General features: G+C 35.0%; 1 protein-coding gene across 5 annotated transcripts in view; it reads right to left on the bottom strand.

The window, feature by feature from the left end:
- Nucleotides 1–25351, bottom strand: part of LOC129909900 (spectrin beta chain) — a 103823-nt gene that overhangs the window by 36404 nt on the left and 42068 nt on the right. For 3 of the 5 annotated variants that reach the window (XM_055987053.1, XM_055987049.1, XM_055987051.1), the window contains exons 3-6: nucleotides 16797–22383; nucleotides 1449–1645; nucleotides 1227–1395; nucleotides 958–1014 (exon numbers count right to left, since the gene is read on the bottom strand). In XM_055987053.1, the coding sequence (XP_055843028.1) occupies nucleotides 958–1014; nucleotides 1227–1395; nucleotides 1449–1645; nucleotides 16797–22383 (6010 nt within the window). The remainder of the gene's footprint in view (nucleotides 1–957; nucleotides 1015–1226; nucleotides 1396–1448; nucleotides 1646–16796; nucleotides 22384–25351) is intronic. The other 2 variants (XM_055987050.1, XM_055987052.1) reach the window with 1 other exon arrangement.

Genomic DNA, 25351 nt, shown 5'->3' with positions numbered 1-25351 from the left:
TTGTTTTACGGTCACTATTTCCGGTCAAATGAATTGTGCAAAAAGTGGTTTTCGACTCTTTCAAATACTAAAGTTAAAAATCATTTATGAATGTTTTCCTAGCAAAAGTCCGACTTTCCTGTATTGCTTTAGTGTTCAGTAGGGTGTCAATTATTTTGAACATAGCTGAATTTTAATGCGCATATGGGCTTAAAAGTTTCGAAATAAAATTCAAAAAAGGATTCTATAAGTTTCAAGTCCCTATTTTTAAGCTAACCCGACGCGATTAATTTTGAATGTTGATAAATTACAGGTAGTTTTGAATTTTTTTACTTAAAAATTTACTGCAAAAGTTGATAGTATTTTTTTTTCTACCCCTATCGGGTGGGCGGATAGAATATACTCGAGGTAAAAATACCTGCTAGCTTTTATGTTTTCGACGATTTTGTAATGTAACAATTTTTTTGTATTCTGAATAAAATATATATGTATGTGAGTATCAAATATTAAATGGTTATGGTTGCACAATACTTTTTGGGTGGGGATCATGATCAAAAGGATCAAAGACGCAATATTGATTTGTTAAATTGACAGGGGTGGAATCGGCTAAGGTGATTGTCAAACAACTACAACTGAATGCAGGTACATTCAGTTGGCCTCAGACATGGAACAATTCAAACCCCGGACCAATAAATGCAACCATAAATATTGAACATTTCATCAATAATCACACACTTTTTAAGCCGTTTAAAATTATTTCTTTTTCTTAAAAAATCTATTTTATTTGTATATCAATAAAATTAAAAGTACAGTCAGAAACATGCGGAAAAGAAGAGTTATACTGGATATAGAAAGAAACTTAGGTGCATCTATACATGCGTTTGAAGCAAACAAACTTGTGAAGTTTCACATAATAAAAAAGATGTGTATATTTAGATGGTGCCAATAGTACTTTTTTAGATTAGATTATCGTGTTACCTGATTGGATGGCGGTCGGACCTTCTTTTTCCAATGTTGGCGATGATCTCATAACGACTATACAATTTTCAATTTAAGATCCAGACATGCGTATTAATTTATGGTACATAAAGAATGATTAGTTTCAATTATAAAAGTAACTTTTTGTTTGTTAGATTATATATGAAGTAGAACTTTAAGTTAGTTTTGTCAGATTAATTTCATTCATAATTGGTAGATAGACTTAAAATATTTAATACAAGGCAGAAAATTATAACAATAAAACTTACCGTTATCTTGATCGGGAGACGCAGCATCTAAGGAATCTTGTTGTTCGGCATCTCGTTTAGCTTGCTCAGCTGCTTCAGCTGCAGCTTTAGCTGCTAATTCTTCCCGTACCCGCTGTCGTTCAGCCTCTTCAGCTAACTCCTGACGTCGTTTCATTTCTTTGAGTTCAAACTATAAAAGGATGTATGAAAAAAATGAAAAAACTTACAAGTTACAATTTTTACCGTGGTTAATCGCTCAAGTGCACTAAAACGTTCTTCCTGTGCCGCAGCCGACTTCTCAAATGCTTCATGTTTCTTTATCAAGTTTTCGACTTCATCAATTGTATGACCTAATTCGGCAGACAACAAATATGGTTCTTGTGCAATTAACCATGCTTCGGCTACAGCAGCATCGCGAGCGAATTGGTATACTTCCAATACTAAATAAAAACAGCAAATCACATTTAAGTTTAATCTAATAGGATTTTCTATTGGTAAAAAAAAACAAAAAATATATTTTTTGATCCAAATCTGTCAAAAAACCAGAGGGGGTCATTCCGTTGGAATAAGAAGTACTTCTTATTTTAAGGTCATTCATTAATTTCTAAAGAGTTAACCGTCAAAATTATATTCATAGGAGGGATTGTATATACTATTTGAAAAAAGTTAAAAATTTCCCTAGTAGTACGGAAAAGTTAGACTTTTGCGAATGGTATTTTGACTTCAGGACTCGAAAGAGCATCAAGACACGAGTCTAAAAGCACATTTTGCACAATCGAACCTAGAGTCATTTGGCCGCCATTTTGTTTTTTATACACATTTTACTTTTTCACATAACTCACGTATATTTTTGAATATACAGAAAAAAAAATGTATGGCAAACTTGAAGATAATTTAATTACCTACAATATATGTTAGTAGTAGTTAGTAAGGGTGTTTTTTTTTTTTTAACACGTCAAAGGGTGATTTTCTTATTTTTTTCATATCTCTTTTATTTGAGTTTTTTTTTAATTAATTCGTAGTAAAACTTGTAGATCTTTTAATTACCTTCTTTTGTTACATTAACGGTTTTTCGATTTGCCAGACCGTTTTCGATCTGTAGGCAAAAAACATCAAAAAATTGGGTTTTTTTTATATAGGGACAAGGGTACTTACACAGGTTAATTTGCATAAGGTGTAACATAAACCAAGGGGGTGTAGGTTGCACTCAGAAAAGGAAAATATCGTATGGGAGGGGGTTTTGTACCAACAACCGCCATCCCTAACTTTTACTACGAACTAATTTAAAAAAAAAAGCTCAAATAAAAGAGATATGACAAAAATAAGAAAATGACCCTTTGAAGTGTTTAAAAAAAACACCCTTACTCTTAAACCAAATATAATCGAAAATGGTTATTTGACATATTATTGGTAATTAAATTATCTTCAAGTTTGCCATACATTGTTTTTCTGTAGATTAAAAAATACGTGAGTTATGTGAAAAAGTAAATTTTTTATAAAAAACAAATTGGCGGCCAAATGACTCTAGGTGAAATTGTGCAAAATGTGGTTTAAGACTCGGTTCTTGATACTCTTTCGAGTCCTGAAGTCAAAATACCATACGGAATTTATTCCCAGACCTCTTATAATAATATACATATATATTGGGAGCCCTTCTCCCGAACACATTTCCCCAGGAGTTTTCATTCAGAACTGGGCTGATTATGTTTTCCGATATCTAATAGTCCAAGACCCCGCCATAGGACAACCTTCCTTTGTTGTTGTGCCAGTTGAGAGTAATTTATGTTTTCTGAAAGGTAGTATCTAAAGAAAAAATTTGCACATGGGTTGCCTAACGTCATCCTGACAAGGCATAAGGTTGTCACGCTTCAAACTTCATTTTTTGAGTTTTTTCGACTACGCCACCCAAATAAATATGACAGAAAAAATTTAATTTACAAATTTAAATATTCAGGATTTTTAGAAATTCTAAATTTTAGTAGGGTTAACAGGATGAATTAATAAAAATGTCAAAGTGATAGAAACAAAATTGAATCGAATGGAATCGATAGATTTTGAAAATAGATGAAAGTGACACATACAAACAAAAAATGTAATAAATCTGTAGCTCGAGATATATATTTTTAAAAGTAAAAAACTGTGAAGTTCGATGTTTGAGAAATAATACACCAAAAATGAGCATGAAAGTACTTTGATATTATTTGTATGTTGTTAGAGAGGAAAACAAACAGATTTTCACATTTCAATAAATTTCACATTAAAGTATTTTTCTCGCGACCTAATACGTTTTGTAGGGCGTATTGAATGTACTAAAACTGCATACTTTGTTTTCCAATATAACCCCAAAATCTGGATTAACCCTTTCGAACCCAAGCTATGAAAACCAATAATAAAAAATGTATACTACTTCTTCTAAGCCAAGAAAACAAAACACTTTCTTTATATCTTTTTTTTCAAAATTATGACCATATATAAAATTTCAGTCCCTTTTTCGATAGTAAAAAAAAAGTGTGATATTAGACTAACTTTTTGTACTAATCCAGTTACTAGGCATTACTATCTTTCAATTAAGCCATCGAAAACTAAAAATTATTAAATGGGATATTTTTTACGAATTTTTAAATATATGTTACATGAGAGTAACGCTGGTACCGAAAGGGTTAAGGGACGAAAAACGGTTTTTTAGTTCTTCAGATATTGCAAACAATCCAGCTTTGTCTCCATTTTTATACGACACGACTTGAAACTATTAATCGCACTGGCACGCTTCCAGAAGATAATTTTCTGTAACTATACAAAATACTACTTTGGCATGAGACTATTAAAACAGTTATTTCTTACTATAAACATAATACATAGTTGAAAATTACTATTTTATTAGTTACGTAACTACTACGGCATAGTCAATTTTAAATATTTTAATAGTTATTTTTAACTATTTTGTTTTGATATGTGACTATTACAATAGTCATTTTTAACTATTTTGTAACTATTTTCTGCCAAAAAATAGTTATTCGCCAAATTTCATTGAATTGTTAAAAATTACTATGCAAATAGTTACAAAATAACTATTTTTTTCCCTGAGTGCATGTTGGCTTATGCACACATAAGCTAGCTTATGTTGATTATAGTTGGTCTTTAGTCTTTGCGAAAAAATTTCCAGGCTGGGGTCGTGGAGTCGTTGTACCCAAAATTGAACGATGTATCTTACGTCAACAAAATTTGAAAAGTGGAGAAAACACCAGAATCAGCTGAGAGCTCGAAAACAAAGTGACGTTAGTATTCAAAAAAGTTAGTATTCAAAAAGCGTTTTTTTTTGGCGTTTTTAGACTTTGGGGTAACCACCTAAAATTAATCGCTTCCTGTAGCGGTGGACTCCCTGATAACAAAAATACCCATGGCAGACATTTTGAGTGTGGCCAAACCCTCGGCAGACGGTTTTGAAAATGCAGTTTTTCTGAAAATTGATTTATTTAGGGTAACCACTTAAAACTAGTCGCATCCTGTTGCGGTGGACTCCCTGATGACAAAAATACCCATGGCAGACATTTTGAGTGTGGCCAAACCCTCGGCAGACGGTTTTGAAAATGCAGTTTTTCTGAAAATTGATTTATTTAGGGTAACCACTTAAAACTAGTCGCATCCTGTTGCGGTGGACTCCCTGATGACAAAAATACCCATGGCAGACATTTTGAGTGTGGCCAAACCCTCGGCAGACGGTTTTGAAAATGCAGTTTTTCTGAAAATTTATTTATTTTACTTTTTCACATAACTCGCGTATTATTGGACCTAGCAGAAAAAATTGTAAAGCAATCTTAAAGATAATTGAATTTCCTACAGAATATGTTAAATAAGTTTTTTCGATTAAATTTTCGGTTTAAGAGTTAGGGTGGTTTTTTTGAAGCAAGTCAAAGGATGATTTTCTTATTTTCGTCATATCTCTTTTATTTGAGCTTTTTTAAAAATTAATTTGAAGTAAAAGTTGTAGATCTTTTTATTACCTTTATTTATTACATTAACGGTTTTTCGATTTGACAGACCGTTTTCGATCTGTAGGAAAAAAACTTCAAAAAGTTTGCAATTTTTTATATAGGAAAAAGGTTCTACATAGTACAGGGTAATTTGCAATAGATGTAACAAAAAACCTAGGCGTGTAGGTTGCACTCAGGCAAGAAAAAAATTGTATAGTTTTAGGCGGGGAGGGGCAAAAAGATTGCAAATTTTTATATGGGAAAAAGCTATATACAATAGTTTGTCAATGTATTGCTTCTGCCGAACACAAAAATTCCCTTGACCGTCCTTGATTACTTCTTGTCCTAAGTAGTGATGTATATCTCCAAAAGTTTTTATTTCAAAGTAAGATTTCAACAGTCGTTCTGTGTCTTCAATGCATTGCTCTGAAGTACTCGCAACGCTGATGTCATCAACATATATAAGAAGATAGATTGTTGTCTTGCCCTTTTTTCTTGTAAACAAACATCGATCTGATTTGCTCTGATGTCTGATCAAATCCGTTTCCAGTCAAAACTTCTGATATTGTTTGATTCCAAGAAAACGCTGCCTGCTTCAATAGACTTTTTTGAAGTTTACAAACAAGACGTTGATCTTCAGATTGAAATCCAGGAGGCTGCTTCATATATATGTCTTCATTTAACTTACTGTTTAAAAATGCTGACTTCGCATCAAAGTGCTTTACCTTCATTTTTCGTTGCCCAGCTAGTGAAAGAAGAATTCGGAAAGTGGCTTGTCTAACAACTGGAGCAAAGACTTGGTCATAATCGGTTCCAAATTTTTGACTAAAACCTTGTGCAACCAATCTTGCCTTAAATCATTCAACTTTCCCTTCAACATCACGTTTAATCTTATATATCCACTTGCAACCAACGATATTCGCATTTTCTGGAGGTCGGACTAGAGTCCATATCTTATTTTTGTTTAGTGATTCCATCTCTTCTTCCATTGCAATTTTCCACCTAGTATTTTGGTCACAAGTAATAGCTTCTTTGTAACTATTTGGCTCTTTAATAAAACAAACTTGTGAGACATTGTTTATACAACTAGTGAATCTTTCCGGTGGTTGCCCTTTATTTGATCGTGATGATGACCTTATTTCTTTCGTAACCTCTTCATCGGGAAATCCTTCGAAATTTGATTGGCGTTCTTCAGAATTTGTTTCACTTTCATCATCATTGATCTCAATTGTTGTAGGTTCATTGATCTCAGTTGTTCTAGGTAATTGCTTTAGATGTATTTCTATTTCGCTACTTTCGCTCGTTTCCAGATTTTGATCAGCAATGGTAGGCTTCATATTATTATATTGCCAAATTTCAAAAGAAGTAGGTAAAACACTAGAAGGCAAAATATTTTTAATGTAATTAGCAGTCATTACAGCCTCGCCCCAATACTCTCGACCTAGTTCAGCATCGAAGAGCATGCATCTCGTCATTTCAACTAAAGACCGATTTTTTCTTTCGGCCGTGCCGTTTTGCTGTGGGCAATAAGGGGCAGTATACTGATGAGCTATTCCTTCGTTCTTCAAATACTGCATGACTCGTCTGTTTTTATACTCTCCTCCGTTATCCGATCTGATAACTTTAGGCTTTTTGGAAAAACGAGTTTTGACCATTTCAACATATTCCTGGAGACATTGAAAAACATCTGAATTTTCTTTTAGGAGAAAAACTGTAGAAAATTTGCTAAAATCATCGATAAGTCATAAAATATCTTTTGCTTCCAGGTGTTGTATATTGCATTGGCCCACATAAATCCCTGTGTACCAAATCTAAAACTGCAGTACTTTTGCTTTTTGAATGAGAGTTAAAAGGCAAGCGAGTCATTTTGCCTTTCATGCATATTTCGCACCAATTTCTTAACAGCATCTAAACCTCGATGTCCTAGCACCCTGTGCCAGTAATGTATGCAGTACAATCTGTTTGAAATCATCATTGCTTGTTGGTTGCTTCTACTTTCTCTTAGTCTGTAGAGATTACCAACTAAATCAGCTATCGCAACTATTTTCCCTTCCGGAATCTTGATTGTGCATTAGGGTGGTCCAATTTTTTGGTTTTTACATTTCCGTTGTTCCCCACTCGAAAATTGGTTGCATATGTGTTTTGTATTACACACGTGAAATTTCAGCTTTTTAAGTGAAGTGTAAGTGGGCGCTCAACAGGCTCAAAGTTTTTGCCCAGATGCTGGTATAGCTGGGTCCTCATGCCTAGTAATTAACTCTTGTTTTGATTTATCAAGTGAATTAAGTTATGATGTGGTAAAGTTTTTCATAAAAAACCAATAGTTAAATGATATTTTCACAGATAATAATTTTTGTTCATTTAAATTCGTCTGTAAGTATTTTTTGCTTAAAGTTATCAAAACAGAATTAATCAATGAAATACGAGCTAGTGACTCAAAACCAAAGAAACGTGAAAATCATTTACTTGGTTGTTGGGAACATGCGTGCTTATCATATTTAATCCAAATTGCAACCTGAAGCCAAGTTCTAATACGATATAATCAGATATTAAGGGTAAGGTAAGGGTAACAAAGTCTAATATTCCAAAGCTGATGAGCGCCCTCTTCCTTTTAGTTTTGAAGGCTAAAACTTTCAGCATATGTTGGTATTGATGTCTGTAGCAAAATAATGGGTGGGGAACTAATGAATTATATGGTTTATTTTTTTGCCTTATAACGTGGACCACACTATTGTGCATAGCTTCTTATCAAATTTGACGTATAGTCCCTTGTTTACCATTGCTCTGACAGAAATTAGACTTCCTTGGAACTCAGGAACAAAAAGTACGTTCTCCACTCGGATTGATGTTTCTCGGTCTTCGACTGTGATAAATAAGCGACACGTTCCTTTTCCACTTGAAGTTATTTCTTGACCATTAGCGAGAACGACCTTTTCACTTCCTTTTCACTTCAAACGAAATGAAATTGCTGGCTTTATTCGTGATATGACACGTTGCCCCGGAGTCAACAATCCAACCATTCATATTTTCGGAACAGGACATCAAACGAAATTCGTTCGACGTCGTTACTTTATTGACGGACCCCTTTAGTTGGTTTTTCTTCCATTGGGCATATTGGCGATATTCTCGTTTGACATGACCACTTTTCTGGCAAAAGAAACATTTTTTTGTTAAACTTACTAAAATTGTTTACCTTCAGCACAGAATTCTTCTCTACACCCATGTTGAAATTTCTTTTACAGCATTCTTCCAATAATTTCGATTCAACTATCGCTAATGTAAGATCGGAATCTTGCCTTGCTTCTAGTGCAGTAACTAATGTGTCGTATGACGATGGAAGACTGCTTAGTAAAACTGCTACTCTCCATCTCTCGGACAATACTTCCCCCAACGCCGTCAGCTTTTCACACAATGTCGTAATCTTTTCAATATGAGGTTCCATCTTCTCATTTTCATTTAGCTTGATACTGCAAATTTTTCTCATTAATTGGACCCTATTAGTCAGGGTTGCTTTTTCGTGGTAATTTTGCAAGTTCACCCACGCTTCTTTCGCAGTTTTTGCTGCCCTGATATGGACTAATTGGTTGTCTTCTACCAATAATCCTATCATGCTTTTTGCATTGCTATCCGCTTTGAGCCAAGTATATGCATTTTCTGCAGGTTTCGCGGTGTCGATAGCTTTCCAGGAGTCATCCCTCCTTAACAGTAATTCGACCTTGTATTTCCAGATATGATAATTGTCTCCATTAAGTTTAGTTACACAACTCTTGAAAACGTCTATCTGGGCCCATAACCTGTTGATTCCTTCTTGGTAAAATAAAAGTCTTCGTCTTATAAACAACTCTTTAATAACAATAATTACGTGTGTACTTGATAACAAATTTATAAGGGAATAAAAACATTTAAGAAATTTTCACAAAACAAATAAACAACAGATAACTTAATATTTAAAACAACAAGTAATTTGAGCTGAGTGGATTTTGTACGCAAATGAATATTCTAACAGTAATCCATAATACATGCAGACCTATTATGTATACTTAATAAGAGAGAAGAGAAGTCTGCAACACATAATTGCATTCGCTGCCTTTTATGAAATCAAGCAGCGGTCAGTCGTATTAGGTCTTCTTATCGACGATAGTCATGATCTCGGATGGGGTCACAGCTCTCCCACTCTACTGCTTCACACTACGGCTCCACATGTGGGGTTCGCCGGGTTGACCTCAGGAAACGTCGGCAGGCTTCTCGATTTTGAATTGTTCCGTGTCTAAGGCCAACTGAATGCAGTTGTCGTTGCATTTGTCTTCTCCATGAATTCTTAGGCCTGCCTCTTCTTCGCGATTGCGTTGGAACGTCGTAACCGATCGCCTTTTGAACTGGGTTATCAGGATTTCTTCTTTGTACATGACAGTATCAGCTTAAACGGTCATGCTGTACTTTATCCAAGACGGTGTTTTTGACGTGAAGGCTTTCTCGGATTTTCTTGCTTCTGATTCGATCAAGCTTTGTTACTCCTGCTGTCATACGAAGCATCTTCATCTCAGCTGCTGTCAGTTTACTCTCATACGTTCTGTTTATTATCCAACATTGTGAATCGTATGTAAGTGCTGGGCGAACAACTGCAGTATAGAGCTTTTCTTTCAGTTTCGGTCACAGAAGATAGCACAGTTTTTGCGCCACTTCATCCACCCTACACTTATTCGGTGGTTGATGTCGTCATCACAAGAAGCTTGGTTGTTGATCATAGATCCAAGATATTTGAAATTTTCGCACTTGGGAAGTGTTGTTCCATTCAGGTAAATGTGCGGAATAGGGCCGTCTAAGTCAGAAAATGGACAGCATAGATATTATGTCTTTTTCGCGCTTATCCGGTACCCACTTCCCTCCAGAACATCCACCCATAGATCAAGTGCTCGTTGCAAGGATGTTGGATCATCACTTATGATGGCTCTATCATCAGCAATGAATAACTGATTCACTTTCGGATCCGTCACTTTTCCTTCAAGCAGAAAGGCAAGGACTGTGATAAAGAGCAAAGGACTCAGGACGCTTCCCTGGTGCACACCGACTTTAATTGGGAACTCTTCGGTGACTCCTGCGGGGCATTTTACCTTCTTTTTTACTTCCTCGTACATGTCCTTGATCGTCCGCACGTAGATTTCCGGAACCCCTCGCTGTCTCAAGGACACCCATATCAGATCTCGTGGTTGTCTATCGAATGCCTTGTCGAAATCAACTAGCACAATATGCAAATCCCTTGAGGAATCACGGTATTTTTCCATTCGGATTCTTAAACTCTGTATTGCATCTGTGGTTGATTTACCCGAGACAAACCCGCACTGGTCATCAGACAGCCATATTGTTTTTGGCAGTCGGCCATCCAAAATCCGCTCAACGATTTTCATGGTGTGTGACATCAACTTAATCGATCGGCAGTTGTCGCAGTTAAGTGTGTTCCCCTTTCCTTTGTAGATTGGGAGAAGGAAACTTTTTCTCCACTGATTTGGCATTTGATCACCGCTAATGAGATTGAAGATGAGAGTCCTGAGCCATTAACACCCAATGTCTCCCATCTTTTTCCAGAACTCAGAGGGTATTTCGTCTGGACCAATCGCTTTTCCTTTCTTGGAGTTTTTCACCGCCACGCTAACTTCTTCGACTGTAAGGTCGGGTACTTCTTCTAAATTAGGTTCGGCTGTTGGAAAGTATATCCTGGGAAATTGCTCATTTAGGAGTTCATCACAATACTGTCGCCACCTGTGGAGAATTTTGTCGTCATTTACAAGTAGTAGGCCTTAAGCATCGTTAATGTACTTTGGTGAACGTATTTCCTGAACATTCCTTCTCCTTTGAGCGGCAATTTTGAAGATAGCTGCACCCTTGTTCATCTTGGCATGTCGCAGTTCCTGGAGAGCCTGGTTTGCATCAGCATCTGGATCAGATATTTCCCCAAGCTCGCGATACATGCTTTCCGTACTCTCTGGTTTATGCTGGGCGTATTTCTTCTTTCCTTCCTTCTTGTAGCGCTTGTAGTCCACTTCGAGTCGTGCTTTTTCATCTTTATTCTGAGAGGACCATTTGGACGCTTGGAAAGCGGTCTTTTTCCTTGATATCACTGCTTTGACTTCATCGCTCCTCCACCATGTTTCTTTTTCGCGTTGGTAGTTTCCTTTGGATGTTCCTAGCAGTGACCTCGCCTTCATCAAGCAATTTCGTTGTAGAGAGTCCCACATATTTTGTACTCTGCACTCTTCGTTTTGAAGTCTGCTGGTGGTTTCGCACAGATAATTTCTCATTACAGAGATGAACGCATCGCCTTTTTCCTTCTCCAGGTTGTACCACTTGATTCCCCCGGTAGCCTCTCTTTGTTTGTTTGCCGCCTTCGTCTCCATAAAAAATTCTGTCAGTAGGAGACGGTGTTGCTGGGCGATCGCTTCTCCTAATATCAGTCTTTCACTAGCGGCGTCATGGAACTAGATACCAGATGGTAGTCGATCTGTTTCATTTCCACCGCTGCTATAAGTGATAAGGTGTCGGGTTTGTTTAATGAACATGGTATTCAACACTATAAGACCATGTGTCTTGCACATGCCTAGAATTTCTTCACCAGGAGGGTATATAGCTCCCAATCCAAGGCCACCATGGCAGTCCTCATAGTCTTCATTGCCGTTCCCTACATGTCCATTTAAATCTCCACCCACAAACAAAAGCTCTTCCTTTGGGATGTCTTTAATGAGGTTGTGGAAGTCTAGCCAGAATGCATCTTTTTCCACCTGCTCACATCCAGTTTGGGGAGCATATGGACTGACTATATTCCACATCTTTCCCTCCATCACCAGTTTTAGGGATATCAATCGGTCACTGGACTTCGAAATAGCCAAAACGTTTCCAAGAAGCTTTTCCGCAAGGATGACACCGATTCCGTTTCTACCTTGCTCTGTTCCGAAGTAGAACGTAGTAGAACTCTTAGATCTTGTTGTGTTTCGCTAGGCTCACCTTGATGTTATTTTGCCTAGATGTGATTTGCCTTATAGACCAGTGCTCTGAATATGTCGGAGTAGTTCATATAAGGGGTAGAGTGATGGGAACTATCGAATAAAAACTATCAAACTATCGATAGTTGTAAAATATTCATTCATTCGATAGTTTAAAATCATTCTTTCATTTAGTTACTATTTTCATTCGAATAGTTTTTTCGTTCAATAGTTTTTTATTCGATAGTTTTTTCATTCGAATAGTTTTTTCGTTCGATAGTTTTTTCATTCGAATAGTTTTTTCAAACGATAGTTTTTTCATTTGAATAGTTTTTTCAAACGATAGTTTTTTTCATTTGAATAGTTTTTTCAAACGATAGTTTTATTATTTGAATAGTTTTTTTTTTATTCGATAGTTTTTTCATTTGAATAGTTTTTTTTATTCGATAGTTTTTTCATGTGAATAGTTTTTTTCAAACGATAGTTCTTTCATTTGAATAGTTTTTTTCAAACGATAGTTTTTTCATTTGAATTTTTTTATATTCAGTTACTGTTCTTTCAGTCTATTAGATTGTTTTTTTTTTTTTTTCAGTCATAATTTTATTTCTCTACTATTTTCTTTTTTCTCTTGATTTCACAATTTAAGTGTAAATGATTTTATCTGCATTGTGTGCTCTTCCAAATGATATTTTGAAAGTTTTTCAGGACTGAATTTATGTGTTTTATGTTGGAGTGCTCATATTTTCAAAACAAAAAAGGTAAAGAAGAAAAAGAAAGGCGGCGCGGTGCATGAAAAGAATAGAAGTTTTCTGTCGGTCAGTGCGGTGTCATAAAAAAGTGACAAAACATTGTTCAGCCAGTGTTAAGTTTATGATCCTAATTAGTGGGAAACCCATCCTTTCAATCACTTGACGAGACATGGCGCCGGAAGAAGCAAAACATTCGCGCACGCACAAAAAGCAGGTATATCTGTGTCAACAAGTGGATTTTGTAAAGGGTTGTTAATAGGCTAGACAAATATATGATGCAACTGTGTGGTTGGTTTGGATTGTTGTATATACTTTTGATATTTGCAAGAAAAGGAAACAAATCCTTTCCAGTGGTCATTTCTCGACTATTTTGTTTCCATTTTTTTTTTTTGCGATTTTTATATTATGTACTTCAATGTATGATGGATGCATGGGACATAATAATATTCTGTTTCTTTTTGTGCGCAAATGTTTTGGGTCAGTGTGGGTTTTCCACTGTTTTCGTTTTAATTTAAATCATATAATATTTTAGCAAAAATTGGGCTATCTTTTCGCAATATAGAAAAAATTTAGCAACATCCATCTTCCTTTCTGATTCAGTACTTGTTATTTATTATGTAATGTAACCTCATTTGAGAAATAGTATTTAAATTCTTGTTAAAAAACTGCTAACAGTGAAATAAAGTATGTCCTTTACAAGGTCAATATATTAGTAAAAACTGGAAAAAATAAATCGGATGAAAAAATTATAAGTAAAAAATAACTGAATATTTGATAGTTTTTATTCGATAGTTTATTCGATAGTGTTTATTCGATAGTTTATTCGATAGTTTTTATTCGATAGTTTTATTCGATAGTTTTAATTCGAATGAATGAACTTCGATAGTTCAAACCATTCAGTTACTAACTATCGATAGTTCAAATCATTCGATAGTTCCCATCACTAATAAGAGGTTCACCAAGTAGTTCGGCCTAACTGGAACTGGTGACGCTACCGTTGATTCTATAAAAGAATTCTTCCGCTACCGTCAATTGTTGGGAGTGCCTTGGTGGGAGCACTTTTTTTTTTTATTTTTTTAATTAAACAGTGTATTGAAATGTAAATATCTGTAATTTTTCTAATTTTAATTTTTCAACAATTTGGCAGATATGTATGTATACGTTTTGTTTTTAATTTTAAGTTAAAGGTTCATGCTGATTTTTGGTGAATTATTTCTCAAACATCAGACTTCACAGTTTTTACTTTAAAAAATCCATATCTCAATTTACAGATTTTTTACATTTTATGTTTGTGTGTGTGACTTTCATATATTTACAACATCTATCGATTCTAATATCAATCTTGTGTCTACCACTTTTTGTTAAGAAAATAGATCTTTGACCTTTTTCTAAATTAAATTTAAATTCATTCTTTTTTATTATATTAAATTCATTCTATTTTATGTACTAAAATTTCAAATTTCTAAAAATCCTGAATATTTAAATTTTTAAACTAAATTTTTTCTCTTATTATATGTTTTTTACACCGCTACGACTTATCATATAAGCAGGGTGGTGGAGTCGGAAAAAACTCAAAAAATTAATTTAAAAGCGTGGCCTTGACAGAATGTCGCTAAGCAAAATTGTTTGTTTAGACAGTAGCTTTAAGAAAATATAATTCTCAACTGGTGTAACGATGAGGGAAGGTCCTATGGTGGGAAATTCTACTATCACGAATGATGAAAAGAGAAAACAAAATTAATTTGTTCCAAGATAGAACTAAAATTTTCAGATACAGAAAACAGTATCTGTATGGGATTTTTATTTTTTTTTATCGTGAGAAAATCGGAAAATTATATCGTTATTTTGCATTTTAATATGGCTCACAACATTAAAGAAATGACTTGAATAGCTTAATTACACCGTGTTACAAAATAAAAATCATGTCAATTACTTTGGAAATGACCTAGCAGTTATTTTCAAAAAAAGTTATCGTCAAAAAACCGTTTTTCAATGTTTTCAGATTTCAACGATTTTTTACTCAGCCATTTTTAGGTCAGTTTCAGATTTTCTTATAGTTCTGAACAGAAGAGTACTTGTTCTTTTTGAAAAGATTTTTTTTAGAGTACGGAGACCGTTTTAAGGGGTAATAACACCTTGTAAACCACGAAATCGAGCGTCATTTTCATCAGCGTATAAAACAAAGAGGAAATATTATTTTCTGTTGGTGTTTGCTTAGTTTAATTAAGTATATATGTAAGAACTTACTTGAATTTGTAATCTTTTATTTTATTTAATTATTTAAAATAAAAATTTAAATAAAATTGTATAGCATGTAAGAATAATTGTTAAGCCTGTCCGGTCATCTGGCAATGCCTTCTTATATTCACCACACTGGATAACTTTGTATTCATATAATAATGTGGAATGAAGGGATTGCAAGAAGATGACTTGGCAGTCTAAGATTCTATAACCTAAAGAAAGAATGTAAGAAAGAACTTGAGAAATAAAGGAACAAAGAAATTACTAAATGAAACAATATAAACAGAATAAGCTAATGTTAAATTTTTTAATGATGTGAAATTTTGTAAATAACGGTGTAGTTCAGTGTGATAGTAAAATCCTGTGCTCTCATCGGGCGACCAACTAACTCCTACAGTTTTTAACCGACTGGGCTGAAATTTTGTGTGGAGCTTAAAAATACTATTCTCTAGTGAAGTAATAAAATATTAAAATTTAACTATTTTATTGTCTTTTTTTCAACGAATTTTGTTTTTGGAATGAAATAATTTTTTCAAACTTATGTCATTTCTTTAAAAATTGATATTTCAAAAAAATCCTACGTACTTCACTAGAGAATAGTATTTTTAAGCTCCACACAAAATTTCAGCCCAGTCGGTTCAAAACTGTGGGAGTTAGTTGGTCGCCCGATGAGAGCACAGGATTTTACTATCACACTGAACTACACCGTAATTTAAAAAATTTCACATCATTAAAAAATTTAACATTAGCTTATTCTGTTACCTATTTATATACTTAATTAAACTAAGCAAACACCAAAAGAAAATAATATTTCTTCTTTGTTTTATACGCTGATGAAAATGACGCTCGATTTCGTGGTTTACAAGGTGTTATTACCCCTTAAGCTACATTTTGTGTTTAGGAAATTTATTTTTCAGTTTTATTGTTCTATTTATGCTGAATCCCAAAAATTGAAATTTCTTTCTCGAGTAAAAAAATCACAACTTCCAAAATGTCTAACTAATTTTGAGGAATTAAAACTTTTTTTATTCAGCATAAATAGAACAATAAAACTGTTCATAAAAATTTTTTTCAAAACACAAAATGAAGCTTAAAAATGTTGTATTTTGAGATTCAGCAAATAAAATCTACACCCAATTTGGTGCTTGAGCATAATAAAAAAATCTTTTCAAAAAGAACAAGTACTCCTCTGTTTTGAACTGTAAAAAAATCTGAAATTGACCGAAAAATGGCTGATTAAAAAATCGTTGAAATCTGAAAAAATTGTAAAAAGGTTTTGACGATAACTTGAAATTTTGACAACTTGAAATTTTGAGGGTCTACGAAAAATTTCAAGTGCCGAAATATGATGTACTCAGTAATACCTACAACCTCTGCTAGGTCATTTTCTAAAGTAATTGACATGATTTTTATTTTGTAACACAGTGTTATTTTACAAATTTAAATTTTATAACATGTACTTCTCAAGAAAATTCTTGGAAAATAATTTCCATTGACATGCCTTACAACTAAAAGTAACGACTCTCTTTGTATTAGTTCTTGTTTTTTTTTCACCAATGTACGAGTATGATATCAAATCAATGTGTGTTTAAGGCTTAATTGAACAGATTTTAAATAAACAATACAAATGAGTTTATTGTTTTTGTTTATACTTACTCAATTGCAGATTTTCCCAGCGTTCTTCCCATCGGTTAAGTAAGGCATTTCGGCTATTGGTCAACTGCAATAGACGATCCTTAATATCAGCCGATGCGTAGTGATTTCTAGACAGCAGCTCTTTACCCAGAGATAAACAAGCCGAAAAATTATCTTCCCTTGTATCTATCTCTGCTTTCAAACTTTGGTGGTTGTTCATTAGCAATTCAACGCCTGACACGTCTCGTGGTTTTTCTGATGTATTCATCTGTCTCACGACATCTTCCATCCAAATCATTAAAATTCGAATCATATTGAAAAACCGGAACAGATCACCAGTATCTGCTAATTTCATTTTTCTAGCGTCGCACATAGCTTGAAGATTTGACCAAGCTTGTAGAACCTCTTGCTCTCGGTTTGTTATTTCCTTAGCCTTGTCGCCAGCATATGAGTCTTGAAGTTTAGCTGATTCTTCTTGAATTTGCTGCACTTGAGTGTAAAGTGTCATAAGATCTTGCATGAAGTTGTGATGTTTTCGTTGTAGAGCTGATACAGACCCTGCATCACGCCCAAGCTCATCTGATACTCCATGCTGTTTTTCAACAATTCGACTCAGAACGTCCTTGCAATCATGGAAGAATTTATGCAACTCCCTAGAAGCAGACAACATCTGTGTGCGGGTTTCAATCAGTTCTAAAAGATCTTGCCATGACTCATTTAGACTATCTTTCCATTCCGCAATTGTGGCCGCATCAGAATGACCTGCTTTGATGAGGTCATCAGCGATGCCATTTGCTTTTGCAACTCGCTCTCCTCCTACAGATTCGGTGTCTCTTGCAAATTCCTTAAAGCGTTCTGACAAGAGGGTGACATGATCGTAGTCTTGTCCTAATTCGGAGGATCCAGCTACAACTTCACGATCCGTAATCCATTGCTCCAAATCATCAACTTCACGATTCAACATGAATAGTTGAAGTGCTTCATTCAATCTTGCACGCCTTTCACCAGCGAGGTCCTTGAGACCGGCGTACAGTTTATCCAATTGAGACTGCTTTACAGCGACACTATCTCCAAATGGAATATCATCGGCCGTCAATTGACGAGCGACCTCTCCCAGTTGACGAATTGTATTAGCGTAGTCTTCTACTGATTGTTCAAGATTTTCATGCTTTTTCATAAGGTTCTGAGCACTAATTTCATCTTTACCGCGATCTTCAACCATCATATATAATTCTTGTTCGCTCATCCACGATTCAGCCTCTTGAGCATCGAAGAAATATTGTTGCACATGTTCAGACTGATCCAATTGCTTACGGCGATTGTCAATAGAGTCCTTTAGCTCCTGCCACTTTTGAGTAAGTTCCTTAATGAGGTTTTCGAATTTATCAGCATCTTCATGACCCTCATCGATAAGTTTTCGGCCATTTGTGCAAATGGCCATTATCCTTGGCTCATGGTTATCAATTTCGGTAGCTAGAGACTGGTTCTTTTTTTTGAGGACATGAACATTAAATAATGAATTTCCATAGTCCTTTGAATTTGCAACCGGTAGCTTTTCATCAATCCAAAGTTTTTCATCCTCGACATCGCGGCAAAACTGAAAGGCTTCCTTTTTCTTTTCTAATTGAATCTGCCGCTCAACTAGTGGTGCTTTGATACGCTCAAACCTTTCCAATACAGCAGTTTTCTTGGTAATAATCGGTTCGAATTTCTCGTCTGGAACAGTCTTTTGAAGATATTCAGTTTGTTTATCGATCTCTTCAACTTGGCGTGCTTTGACAGCCATTTGGGTCTGAATAACTTGTTGTTTCTGCATGAGAATGTTCACAGAAGTCAAATCGTTACCGGTGTCAGCATTGACAATCTGTTTCTCTAAATCAGTAATGTATGAATCAATATCATCGCATGTCTGCTGAACGAGAACCTCACGGTTGGCATCAAATAACATAGCTCCCTTTTCTTTAGTGTGTGTCTCAAGGTCTTGGAATTGTTTGGAAAGCTCTTTGAGTTTTGGTGAAATAACTTCCTTGAATTCTGGTTTCTCTTCCATCAAGTCTTTAGCTGCTTTTTCCGCTTCAAATAGACGTTCTTTATTGGCAGCTATTTCAGCTTCAAATGCTTGATGGCGAGTCCATTTGGAATGAATTGTTTTTGCACTGCGATAAGTTTCATCTTGAGACGTAACATACTTTTCCTGCACCCATTCGTTGAGTTCTTCCAAGTCTTGAAGAAATTCATGAAGTTTAACCTGATTTCTGAGTTTTTCATGCTGTTCGATAGCTCGAACACGATTGCCGTCACGCCTGTCTCCAATTACTTCGGCTCTCTTATGAATCTTATCGGAATCAAAGTGCTCCTTCTCCACAAGGGTTTCTGAAACCTGGATAAGTGTATTAATTTTGTCATCGTTAGCATCCATTGTGGTTAGGAAGGCTTCATGACGCTTAAGTTGGTTCTCAGCTTGTTCTAAGTTCACTGGAGTATCGTCCTTACTTAAGAAATGTTCCTGTTGGCTTAGAAGGACTTCGGTTTGACGAGCATCTCTATTGAATAACTGTTGATCCAAGCTTTGCGACAGCAAAACTTGACGATTTTCCCACATTTGATGAAGTTCTTCCCATCCTTCTTTCAATGCGTTTAGACGCTCCCTCAAAAACATGTATTGTGGATCTTCTGTGGTACCTGGTTCTGATGTTAACCTTTCTCCATATTCCATCATATTTTTGTAATCCTCTGTATAGTTATCAATTTCTTCCCGGATCGATTGATGTTGGTTCAAAAGTTTTTCAGCTTCTGGAAGAGATGCAGGAGTATCTTCAGAGGCAACGTCTGTTTGGGTCTTTGTCAACCAAGTCTGGAAGTGATCTAAATCACGCAAGAAACGATGTAAGTCTCCGGCTTCTTCCAGTTTAGAGTCACGATCTTTAAGCATTTGTGTAAGCTGTTCCCATATAAGTTGGATCTGTGCAATACGTTCGCGTATTATTTTAGCTTCTTCTGGATGTTCAGCTTCAATTGCATCAGCCTCCTTGCTTAAACTAGTAAGCTTAGCCTGAATTGCAGCTAAGTCTCGTTCCATTCCACTAAGACGACGTTGCAAAGTCATTACTCCGGTCAAATCCATTTGCAATGAATCGGTCTCCGTAAGGATTCTTTGTTTATCCTCGATCCATGATATAGTTTCACGACATTCAATGTAGAATGTTTGTACCCCATGAGCAGACTTAAGATCATCTCTCTTTGCCTCAGCTTTTTCCCTCAAGCTCGACCATTCTTGGTTAAGGTGATTCTGGCGAGCAAGTATTTCATTTGAGTTAGGATGTTCAACGTGTAACAACTGTCTTGCTAACTGATTGACAACAGCAACTCTAGAAGCATTTGCATTCATTTCCTTATCGAATCCATCATAACGATGCTTCATGATTTCAACATCCTCAATGTCTTTGCCAGGAGTCATTGTGTCCAGCATCTTCGTTTTTTCGTTTATCCATTGTTCAACTCCATCGGCTTCTGACATCAGTTTGTACAAACTAAGGGCATCAAGGAGACGCTGCTTTCTCAACTTGGCCAGTTCTGATAATTCAGCAAACCTAGAATCGATAGCTTTAGTACGCTCATCTACTTTATCTTTTTCCGGTGAATTAAGAGTCAGCTTGTCTGCATTCTTGTGCAATGCTTGTATTGCTTCTTCGTAGCTCGCAAGTTCGTCAGCTACTATTTTGTGTTTTTTCAACAAAGATTGCACATTTGCCTCATCACGGCCAACGTCTTCACTGGACACAAGTCGCAGAGTGTCCAACATGCAGTTATCAATATCATCTGCATCGGCAAACAATTGGAAATATTCAACAGCATCTTCTAACCTCTGGCGTCGATACTTGGTAAGATCAAGAAGATGATCCCATTTCGAGAGGATCTCCTTTAGACGATCCTTGATACGATCTGCTCCAAAGTGACCCTCAGTTATGAGTTCAGCCCCAACCTTAGCTACATTTTGCAATTGATTGTCGTGAGAAGTGATTTCTGATTCCAGAGCCTTATGTTTGCTTAAAAGCAGATTTACTGTTGTCAAATCATGCCCAATCTCATCGGCACTTACAATCTGTTCCTTTTCCTTAATCCAATTCTCTTCATCTGCAGTATCCCAATAGAATTGCCATAATTTACGGCTCTCCTCCAAGCGACTACGCCTCTCTACAGCTAAACGTACTAGCTCGGCGTAAGCGTCTTCAAGCTGTTGAACACGACTCACTATAATCTCAGGATCACATGGTTTATATGAATCAGGATCATCACTAAGGAATTTCTGGGAGTTCTGCACAACTACTTTTACTCGTTCACCTAAAACATTAATGTCTGCTTCCACCAAAGAATGCTTCTGCAAAAGATCCTCTACACCCATCAAATGCTTGCCATAATCATCAGTAAGCAAAAGCTGTTTGATCTCCTCCATATTGTCTAAGATGTAAAGCATCTCCTGGAAGTTTTGTTGTAACTGCAAGGATATCTCCAAGCGCATACGACGAGCTCGCAATAACTCTAGCAAGTAGTTCCACAAACGCATAACATTTTCCTTTCTCAACAAAATACGCTTTATATCGTGGTATTTCTCAGTTTCAAGTTCATCGCAAACTGCTACAACTGCTTGAACACGCTCTTCATACGCAAATATATCTGTCTCAATAGCCTCATGTTTCTTAGCTGCCGCTTCTACTGCTGCCAAATCAAAGCCAAAGTTATCTTGGCTAACTAGTCTTTGGTTTTCTGACAACCATGTTTCACGCATTGATGCCTTGCGATCAAATCGCGCTGCTAGCTGCTCCAATTTTTCCTGCCGAATAAGTTCCTCACGGAGAGCCAATTCGCGCTCATGTTCAGCCTTTTCCAAACGTTCCCAAGCTTTGTTAATATCGGAAATCATTTTACCTTCTTTTGGAATATAAGGCTTTTGGTTGTTGGCTCTCATTTTAGACTGAAGTGTAAATAGCAAAACCTCCAAATTGCCTTTCTCTACAAACTTAGGTGGTTTTTCGACTGTGCGGTAATTGGAAAATTGCGAAAGCTGACCCTGGACACCAGTTAGAGAGTTTTCAAATTCGCGTCCACTTAAGGAAATTATAGTTGTTTCAATCCATTTTAAAAGATCACTTGTAAATCCTTCGTAGTCACTTATCATTTTATCGTTTTCCATCGCGATTCCAACAACCTTACCAATGCGTTTACCTTGCACTGTCTCTTGCTTGAGTTTACTGAAATAATGGTAGTAAGTGACAACATAAGTGATGATTGATTTCTCGTCTGGGTGCTCCACAAACACATCTTCGGCGTCGAGTAACTTGGCCAAACCAAGCTTGTCTTCGGCCACATTAAAGGCGTTATTTAAATTATGAATTGGATTAGATTTAGAGAGTTTTTCAAATTGAACCAGATCTGGCCGATGTTTATGAATTATTGCATTAAAGGCAAGACCATCACGCCAGGAAGTTGTGAAGTTGCGAACATTGACATTGTGATAACCTGCAGTTTTCATTTGACACCAAAGAAGAAGAGCATCCTTAGCAGATTTTGTTTCCTTGTTATCCACCTCCTCGATTGTAATATCTTGAATCTAAGGATAAAAAAAGTGGGAATTTACTTAAAATGATAAAAGAACACAATTAGAAATATAAAAGATATGTTGAAAATTTCAAGAAATGAGGGTTTCAATTTTTTTTTCAAATTTTTCAATAATAAAAAAAATAAATTAACTGTAATGATAACAATTGTAAAATATACGAACAAACACACTCAAAACAATCATATCAGATGTAACCTTAAGGAAAACCCTCATAGATTAAGAACATTGAGTCGTCACTCAAGTGAACATTTGCTCTTGCGTTTGGCCCACTTCAGCTACTCGTTACTGTAAGAAAACCTAAAGGTTTTATTTTATTTTAGCTTATGAATACCAAATGAGCAAGTTTTGAAGTAAATGCTGGTGCAAACACTAAGAAAATTTATCTCAGACTTGAGCACATATATTGGAAACGGAACATGCTGCAGACATCGAAAACGTAAAGATCTTGGGCAAAGAACGAAAGAGCAGTACGAGATTTACACTAGAAAGTCTGAGAATACAACAAAAGAGAGCATATTCGATGAATTTGAAAGAAGACATCGACAGTACCAACTTTGAAAATTATAGGGAAAACGGTAAAAACACTGAACAGTTTCTATATCTTACTGTTTTCAGATGTTTGACCTTCAGATAAAAAAAGATTTTTGTTGTGGTCTGTTTTTTACTTGAGTAAAACAAAAAACGAGAAAATAAAGATATGTAGGTTCGAATGGTCATTCTTCGGTTAATTTTTAATGAAAAAAGAGGTTGTCTGTAAAGCCGATTTACGGACGATGATTTTACGTGATAACGTCATCAGAAAACAGTTTGTGTGCTTTTGTTTAAAATGAGTCAATTGAAGCGTTTACTTTTTTCAAACAATCATACTTACAAGAAAAAGCTAAAAGGTCTATGAGACATCTACAAAAAGAGCTAGAATTTTTTGAACTCGATCAAATTTCATTAAAAAAAGCAAAAAAAAAACATTTACTTTTATGTCCTCACGCTATTTTATCAATTTTTTTCAATAACAACCTATAAAAAAAAATTATGTTATGGAAAGCTTATTGTTTCACCTTTCATATGACGCTTAAATCATATTCCTGAGATGCCTACAAAAGGAGTAAGAGTTTTTTAAAGTCAACCATGTCGAAATTCCAAACTGAGATTACGGTACTTCCCACACTGGTGGCTGTTCGGGGGGCAACAGATCTCCACTGGTGTTTTGAGGTTTTTAGCAAGTTTTTTGATTTAACATTGTGTAGCTTGTAGTTAGTCTAGCGTTATGTGTGATATACCAAATGAAAGGTAATTGTATCAGGATGCTCATAAAAGTTTAACAAAATTTTTATCTGCTCTTGGTCAAAAGTTATAACCTGTTGAATTTTAAAATTTTATTTTATCGTAATCTCAAAATTTTGTATACGAAAATGATTGAAACTTCGCACATATATAGTCGTAGTCATGGTCTATCATTACTTCATATACTTTATTCCTGTATCTATTAAAGAAAAAAAGATAAAAATAAAAAACGATGAAAATCGGTTAAAAACGCTCAAAAAACGTGTTTTTTTAAAAACTTGTTTCTTCCGTTATTCAGTCACATGCACATGTATACATAAGGCCAAAACCTACATGTCCTATAAGTTTGAGATTTGTTGAACCCTCCAAAAAAAGCTAAAAATCAAAAATTACCCAAAAATACCTAAAAAACAAGGTGTTTTTCAAAAATTCATATTTCGAAACACAGAGTGTTGGAAAAAAATCCGTATCAGACGCCTAATTTTTTTTTCCCTTATCTTTCACCTAGCATCTTTAGAATTTCAAAAAAAAATTCCTTTACCCAAAATCATCATTTTGTCATAGCCCCAACACGTGTACAACGTTCAAACAAAACGTTATAGCTTAGTTTCAATTTTTTTTAGAATTTTTTCTCAAATGCAGTTGTTCTTAAATTAATCTCATCTATCTATAGCGAAAAAATCAATTCTCTACAACTTCGCGTTTAGATTTTAGCCCAAATTTCATCTTTCCGTTTAACACCTGTTTACCCTATTAAATGACGGAATTTTTAAAAATCCTTCATTTGGATTAAGCTTTTTCTTATTATCTTTCAAATAAGCTATAGAAGATTTTTGTATCTCTAACAGTTTATTTTTAATTTTTAATTGAAATTTTTTGCCGCATTGCGAAAGTGCGAGAGTGTAACGTTAGAAAATGGCGTCACTTTCTTGTGGTTGCTGCCATGGTTCATCGATTTATAAGACGTTATCACGTCAAAAAAAATTTGAGCCCAGCGTTTTCAACGAAATTTAATCTTCTGTTTTTATGTAGAGCAATGCATTTACTATCTCAGCCCGAAAAAAATATTATAACGAAGAAAAAATAACAAAAATAATAAAAAATTATTAAAATTATTTTCATTTTAAGTGGAGCAATTGAATATAATTCAATTTTAAAGTTCTAGTTGAGGTCACTAGAACTTTAAAAAAGGAAGAAAAAAAAAATAAAAAATCGCTTTTCTTGACTTTTTTCATGTTTTTTTTTGCACTGTTTTAGTATGGAATTTTTTTTTTTAAGATAACATTTGCATCAAAAAGTCAATTTCGAAAAAAGTAGACTTATTCCGTTTTAAAACTGACGATTAAATTTAAATTTATTGTTCAACTTTTTTTCTCAAGTGAAGCACAGAATTACAAAGTTTGTCAAACAACTTGGATTATTTAAAATGTTTGCTTTTAAGATTCCCAATTTAATTAAAAACTTAATGAAATGTATACATTTTTTGTTACAAAATCTCAGTGAGAAAAAAAGCTATTTTTCAATTTTGTATATGTATTTATTTAAAATTGAACGAAATTATTTTTTGTATAAAGCTTAAGAATGGGTAAACTTTATTGATGGCGATCTCCTGAAAAAAGTATAAAAAAGGACCATTTTATTCAGTGGACTTTTCGCTGTTCGAAATTCCGTATTCGAA

The sequence above is a fragment of the Episyrphus balteatus genome, chromosome 2, assembly GCF_945859705.1.
Source record: "Episyrphus balteatus chromosome 2, idEpiBalt1.1, whole genome shotgun sequence".
NCBI lineage: Eukaryota > Metazoa > Arthropoda > Insecta > Diptera > Syrphidae > Episyrphus > Episyrphus balteatus.
This window is presented reverse-complemented; position numbering and strand designations above follow the sequence as displayed.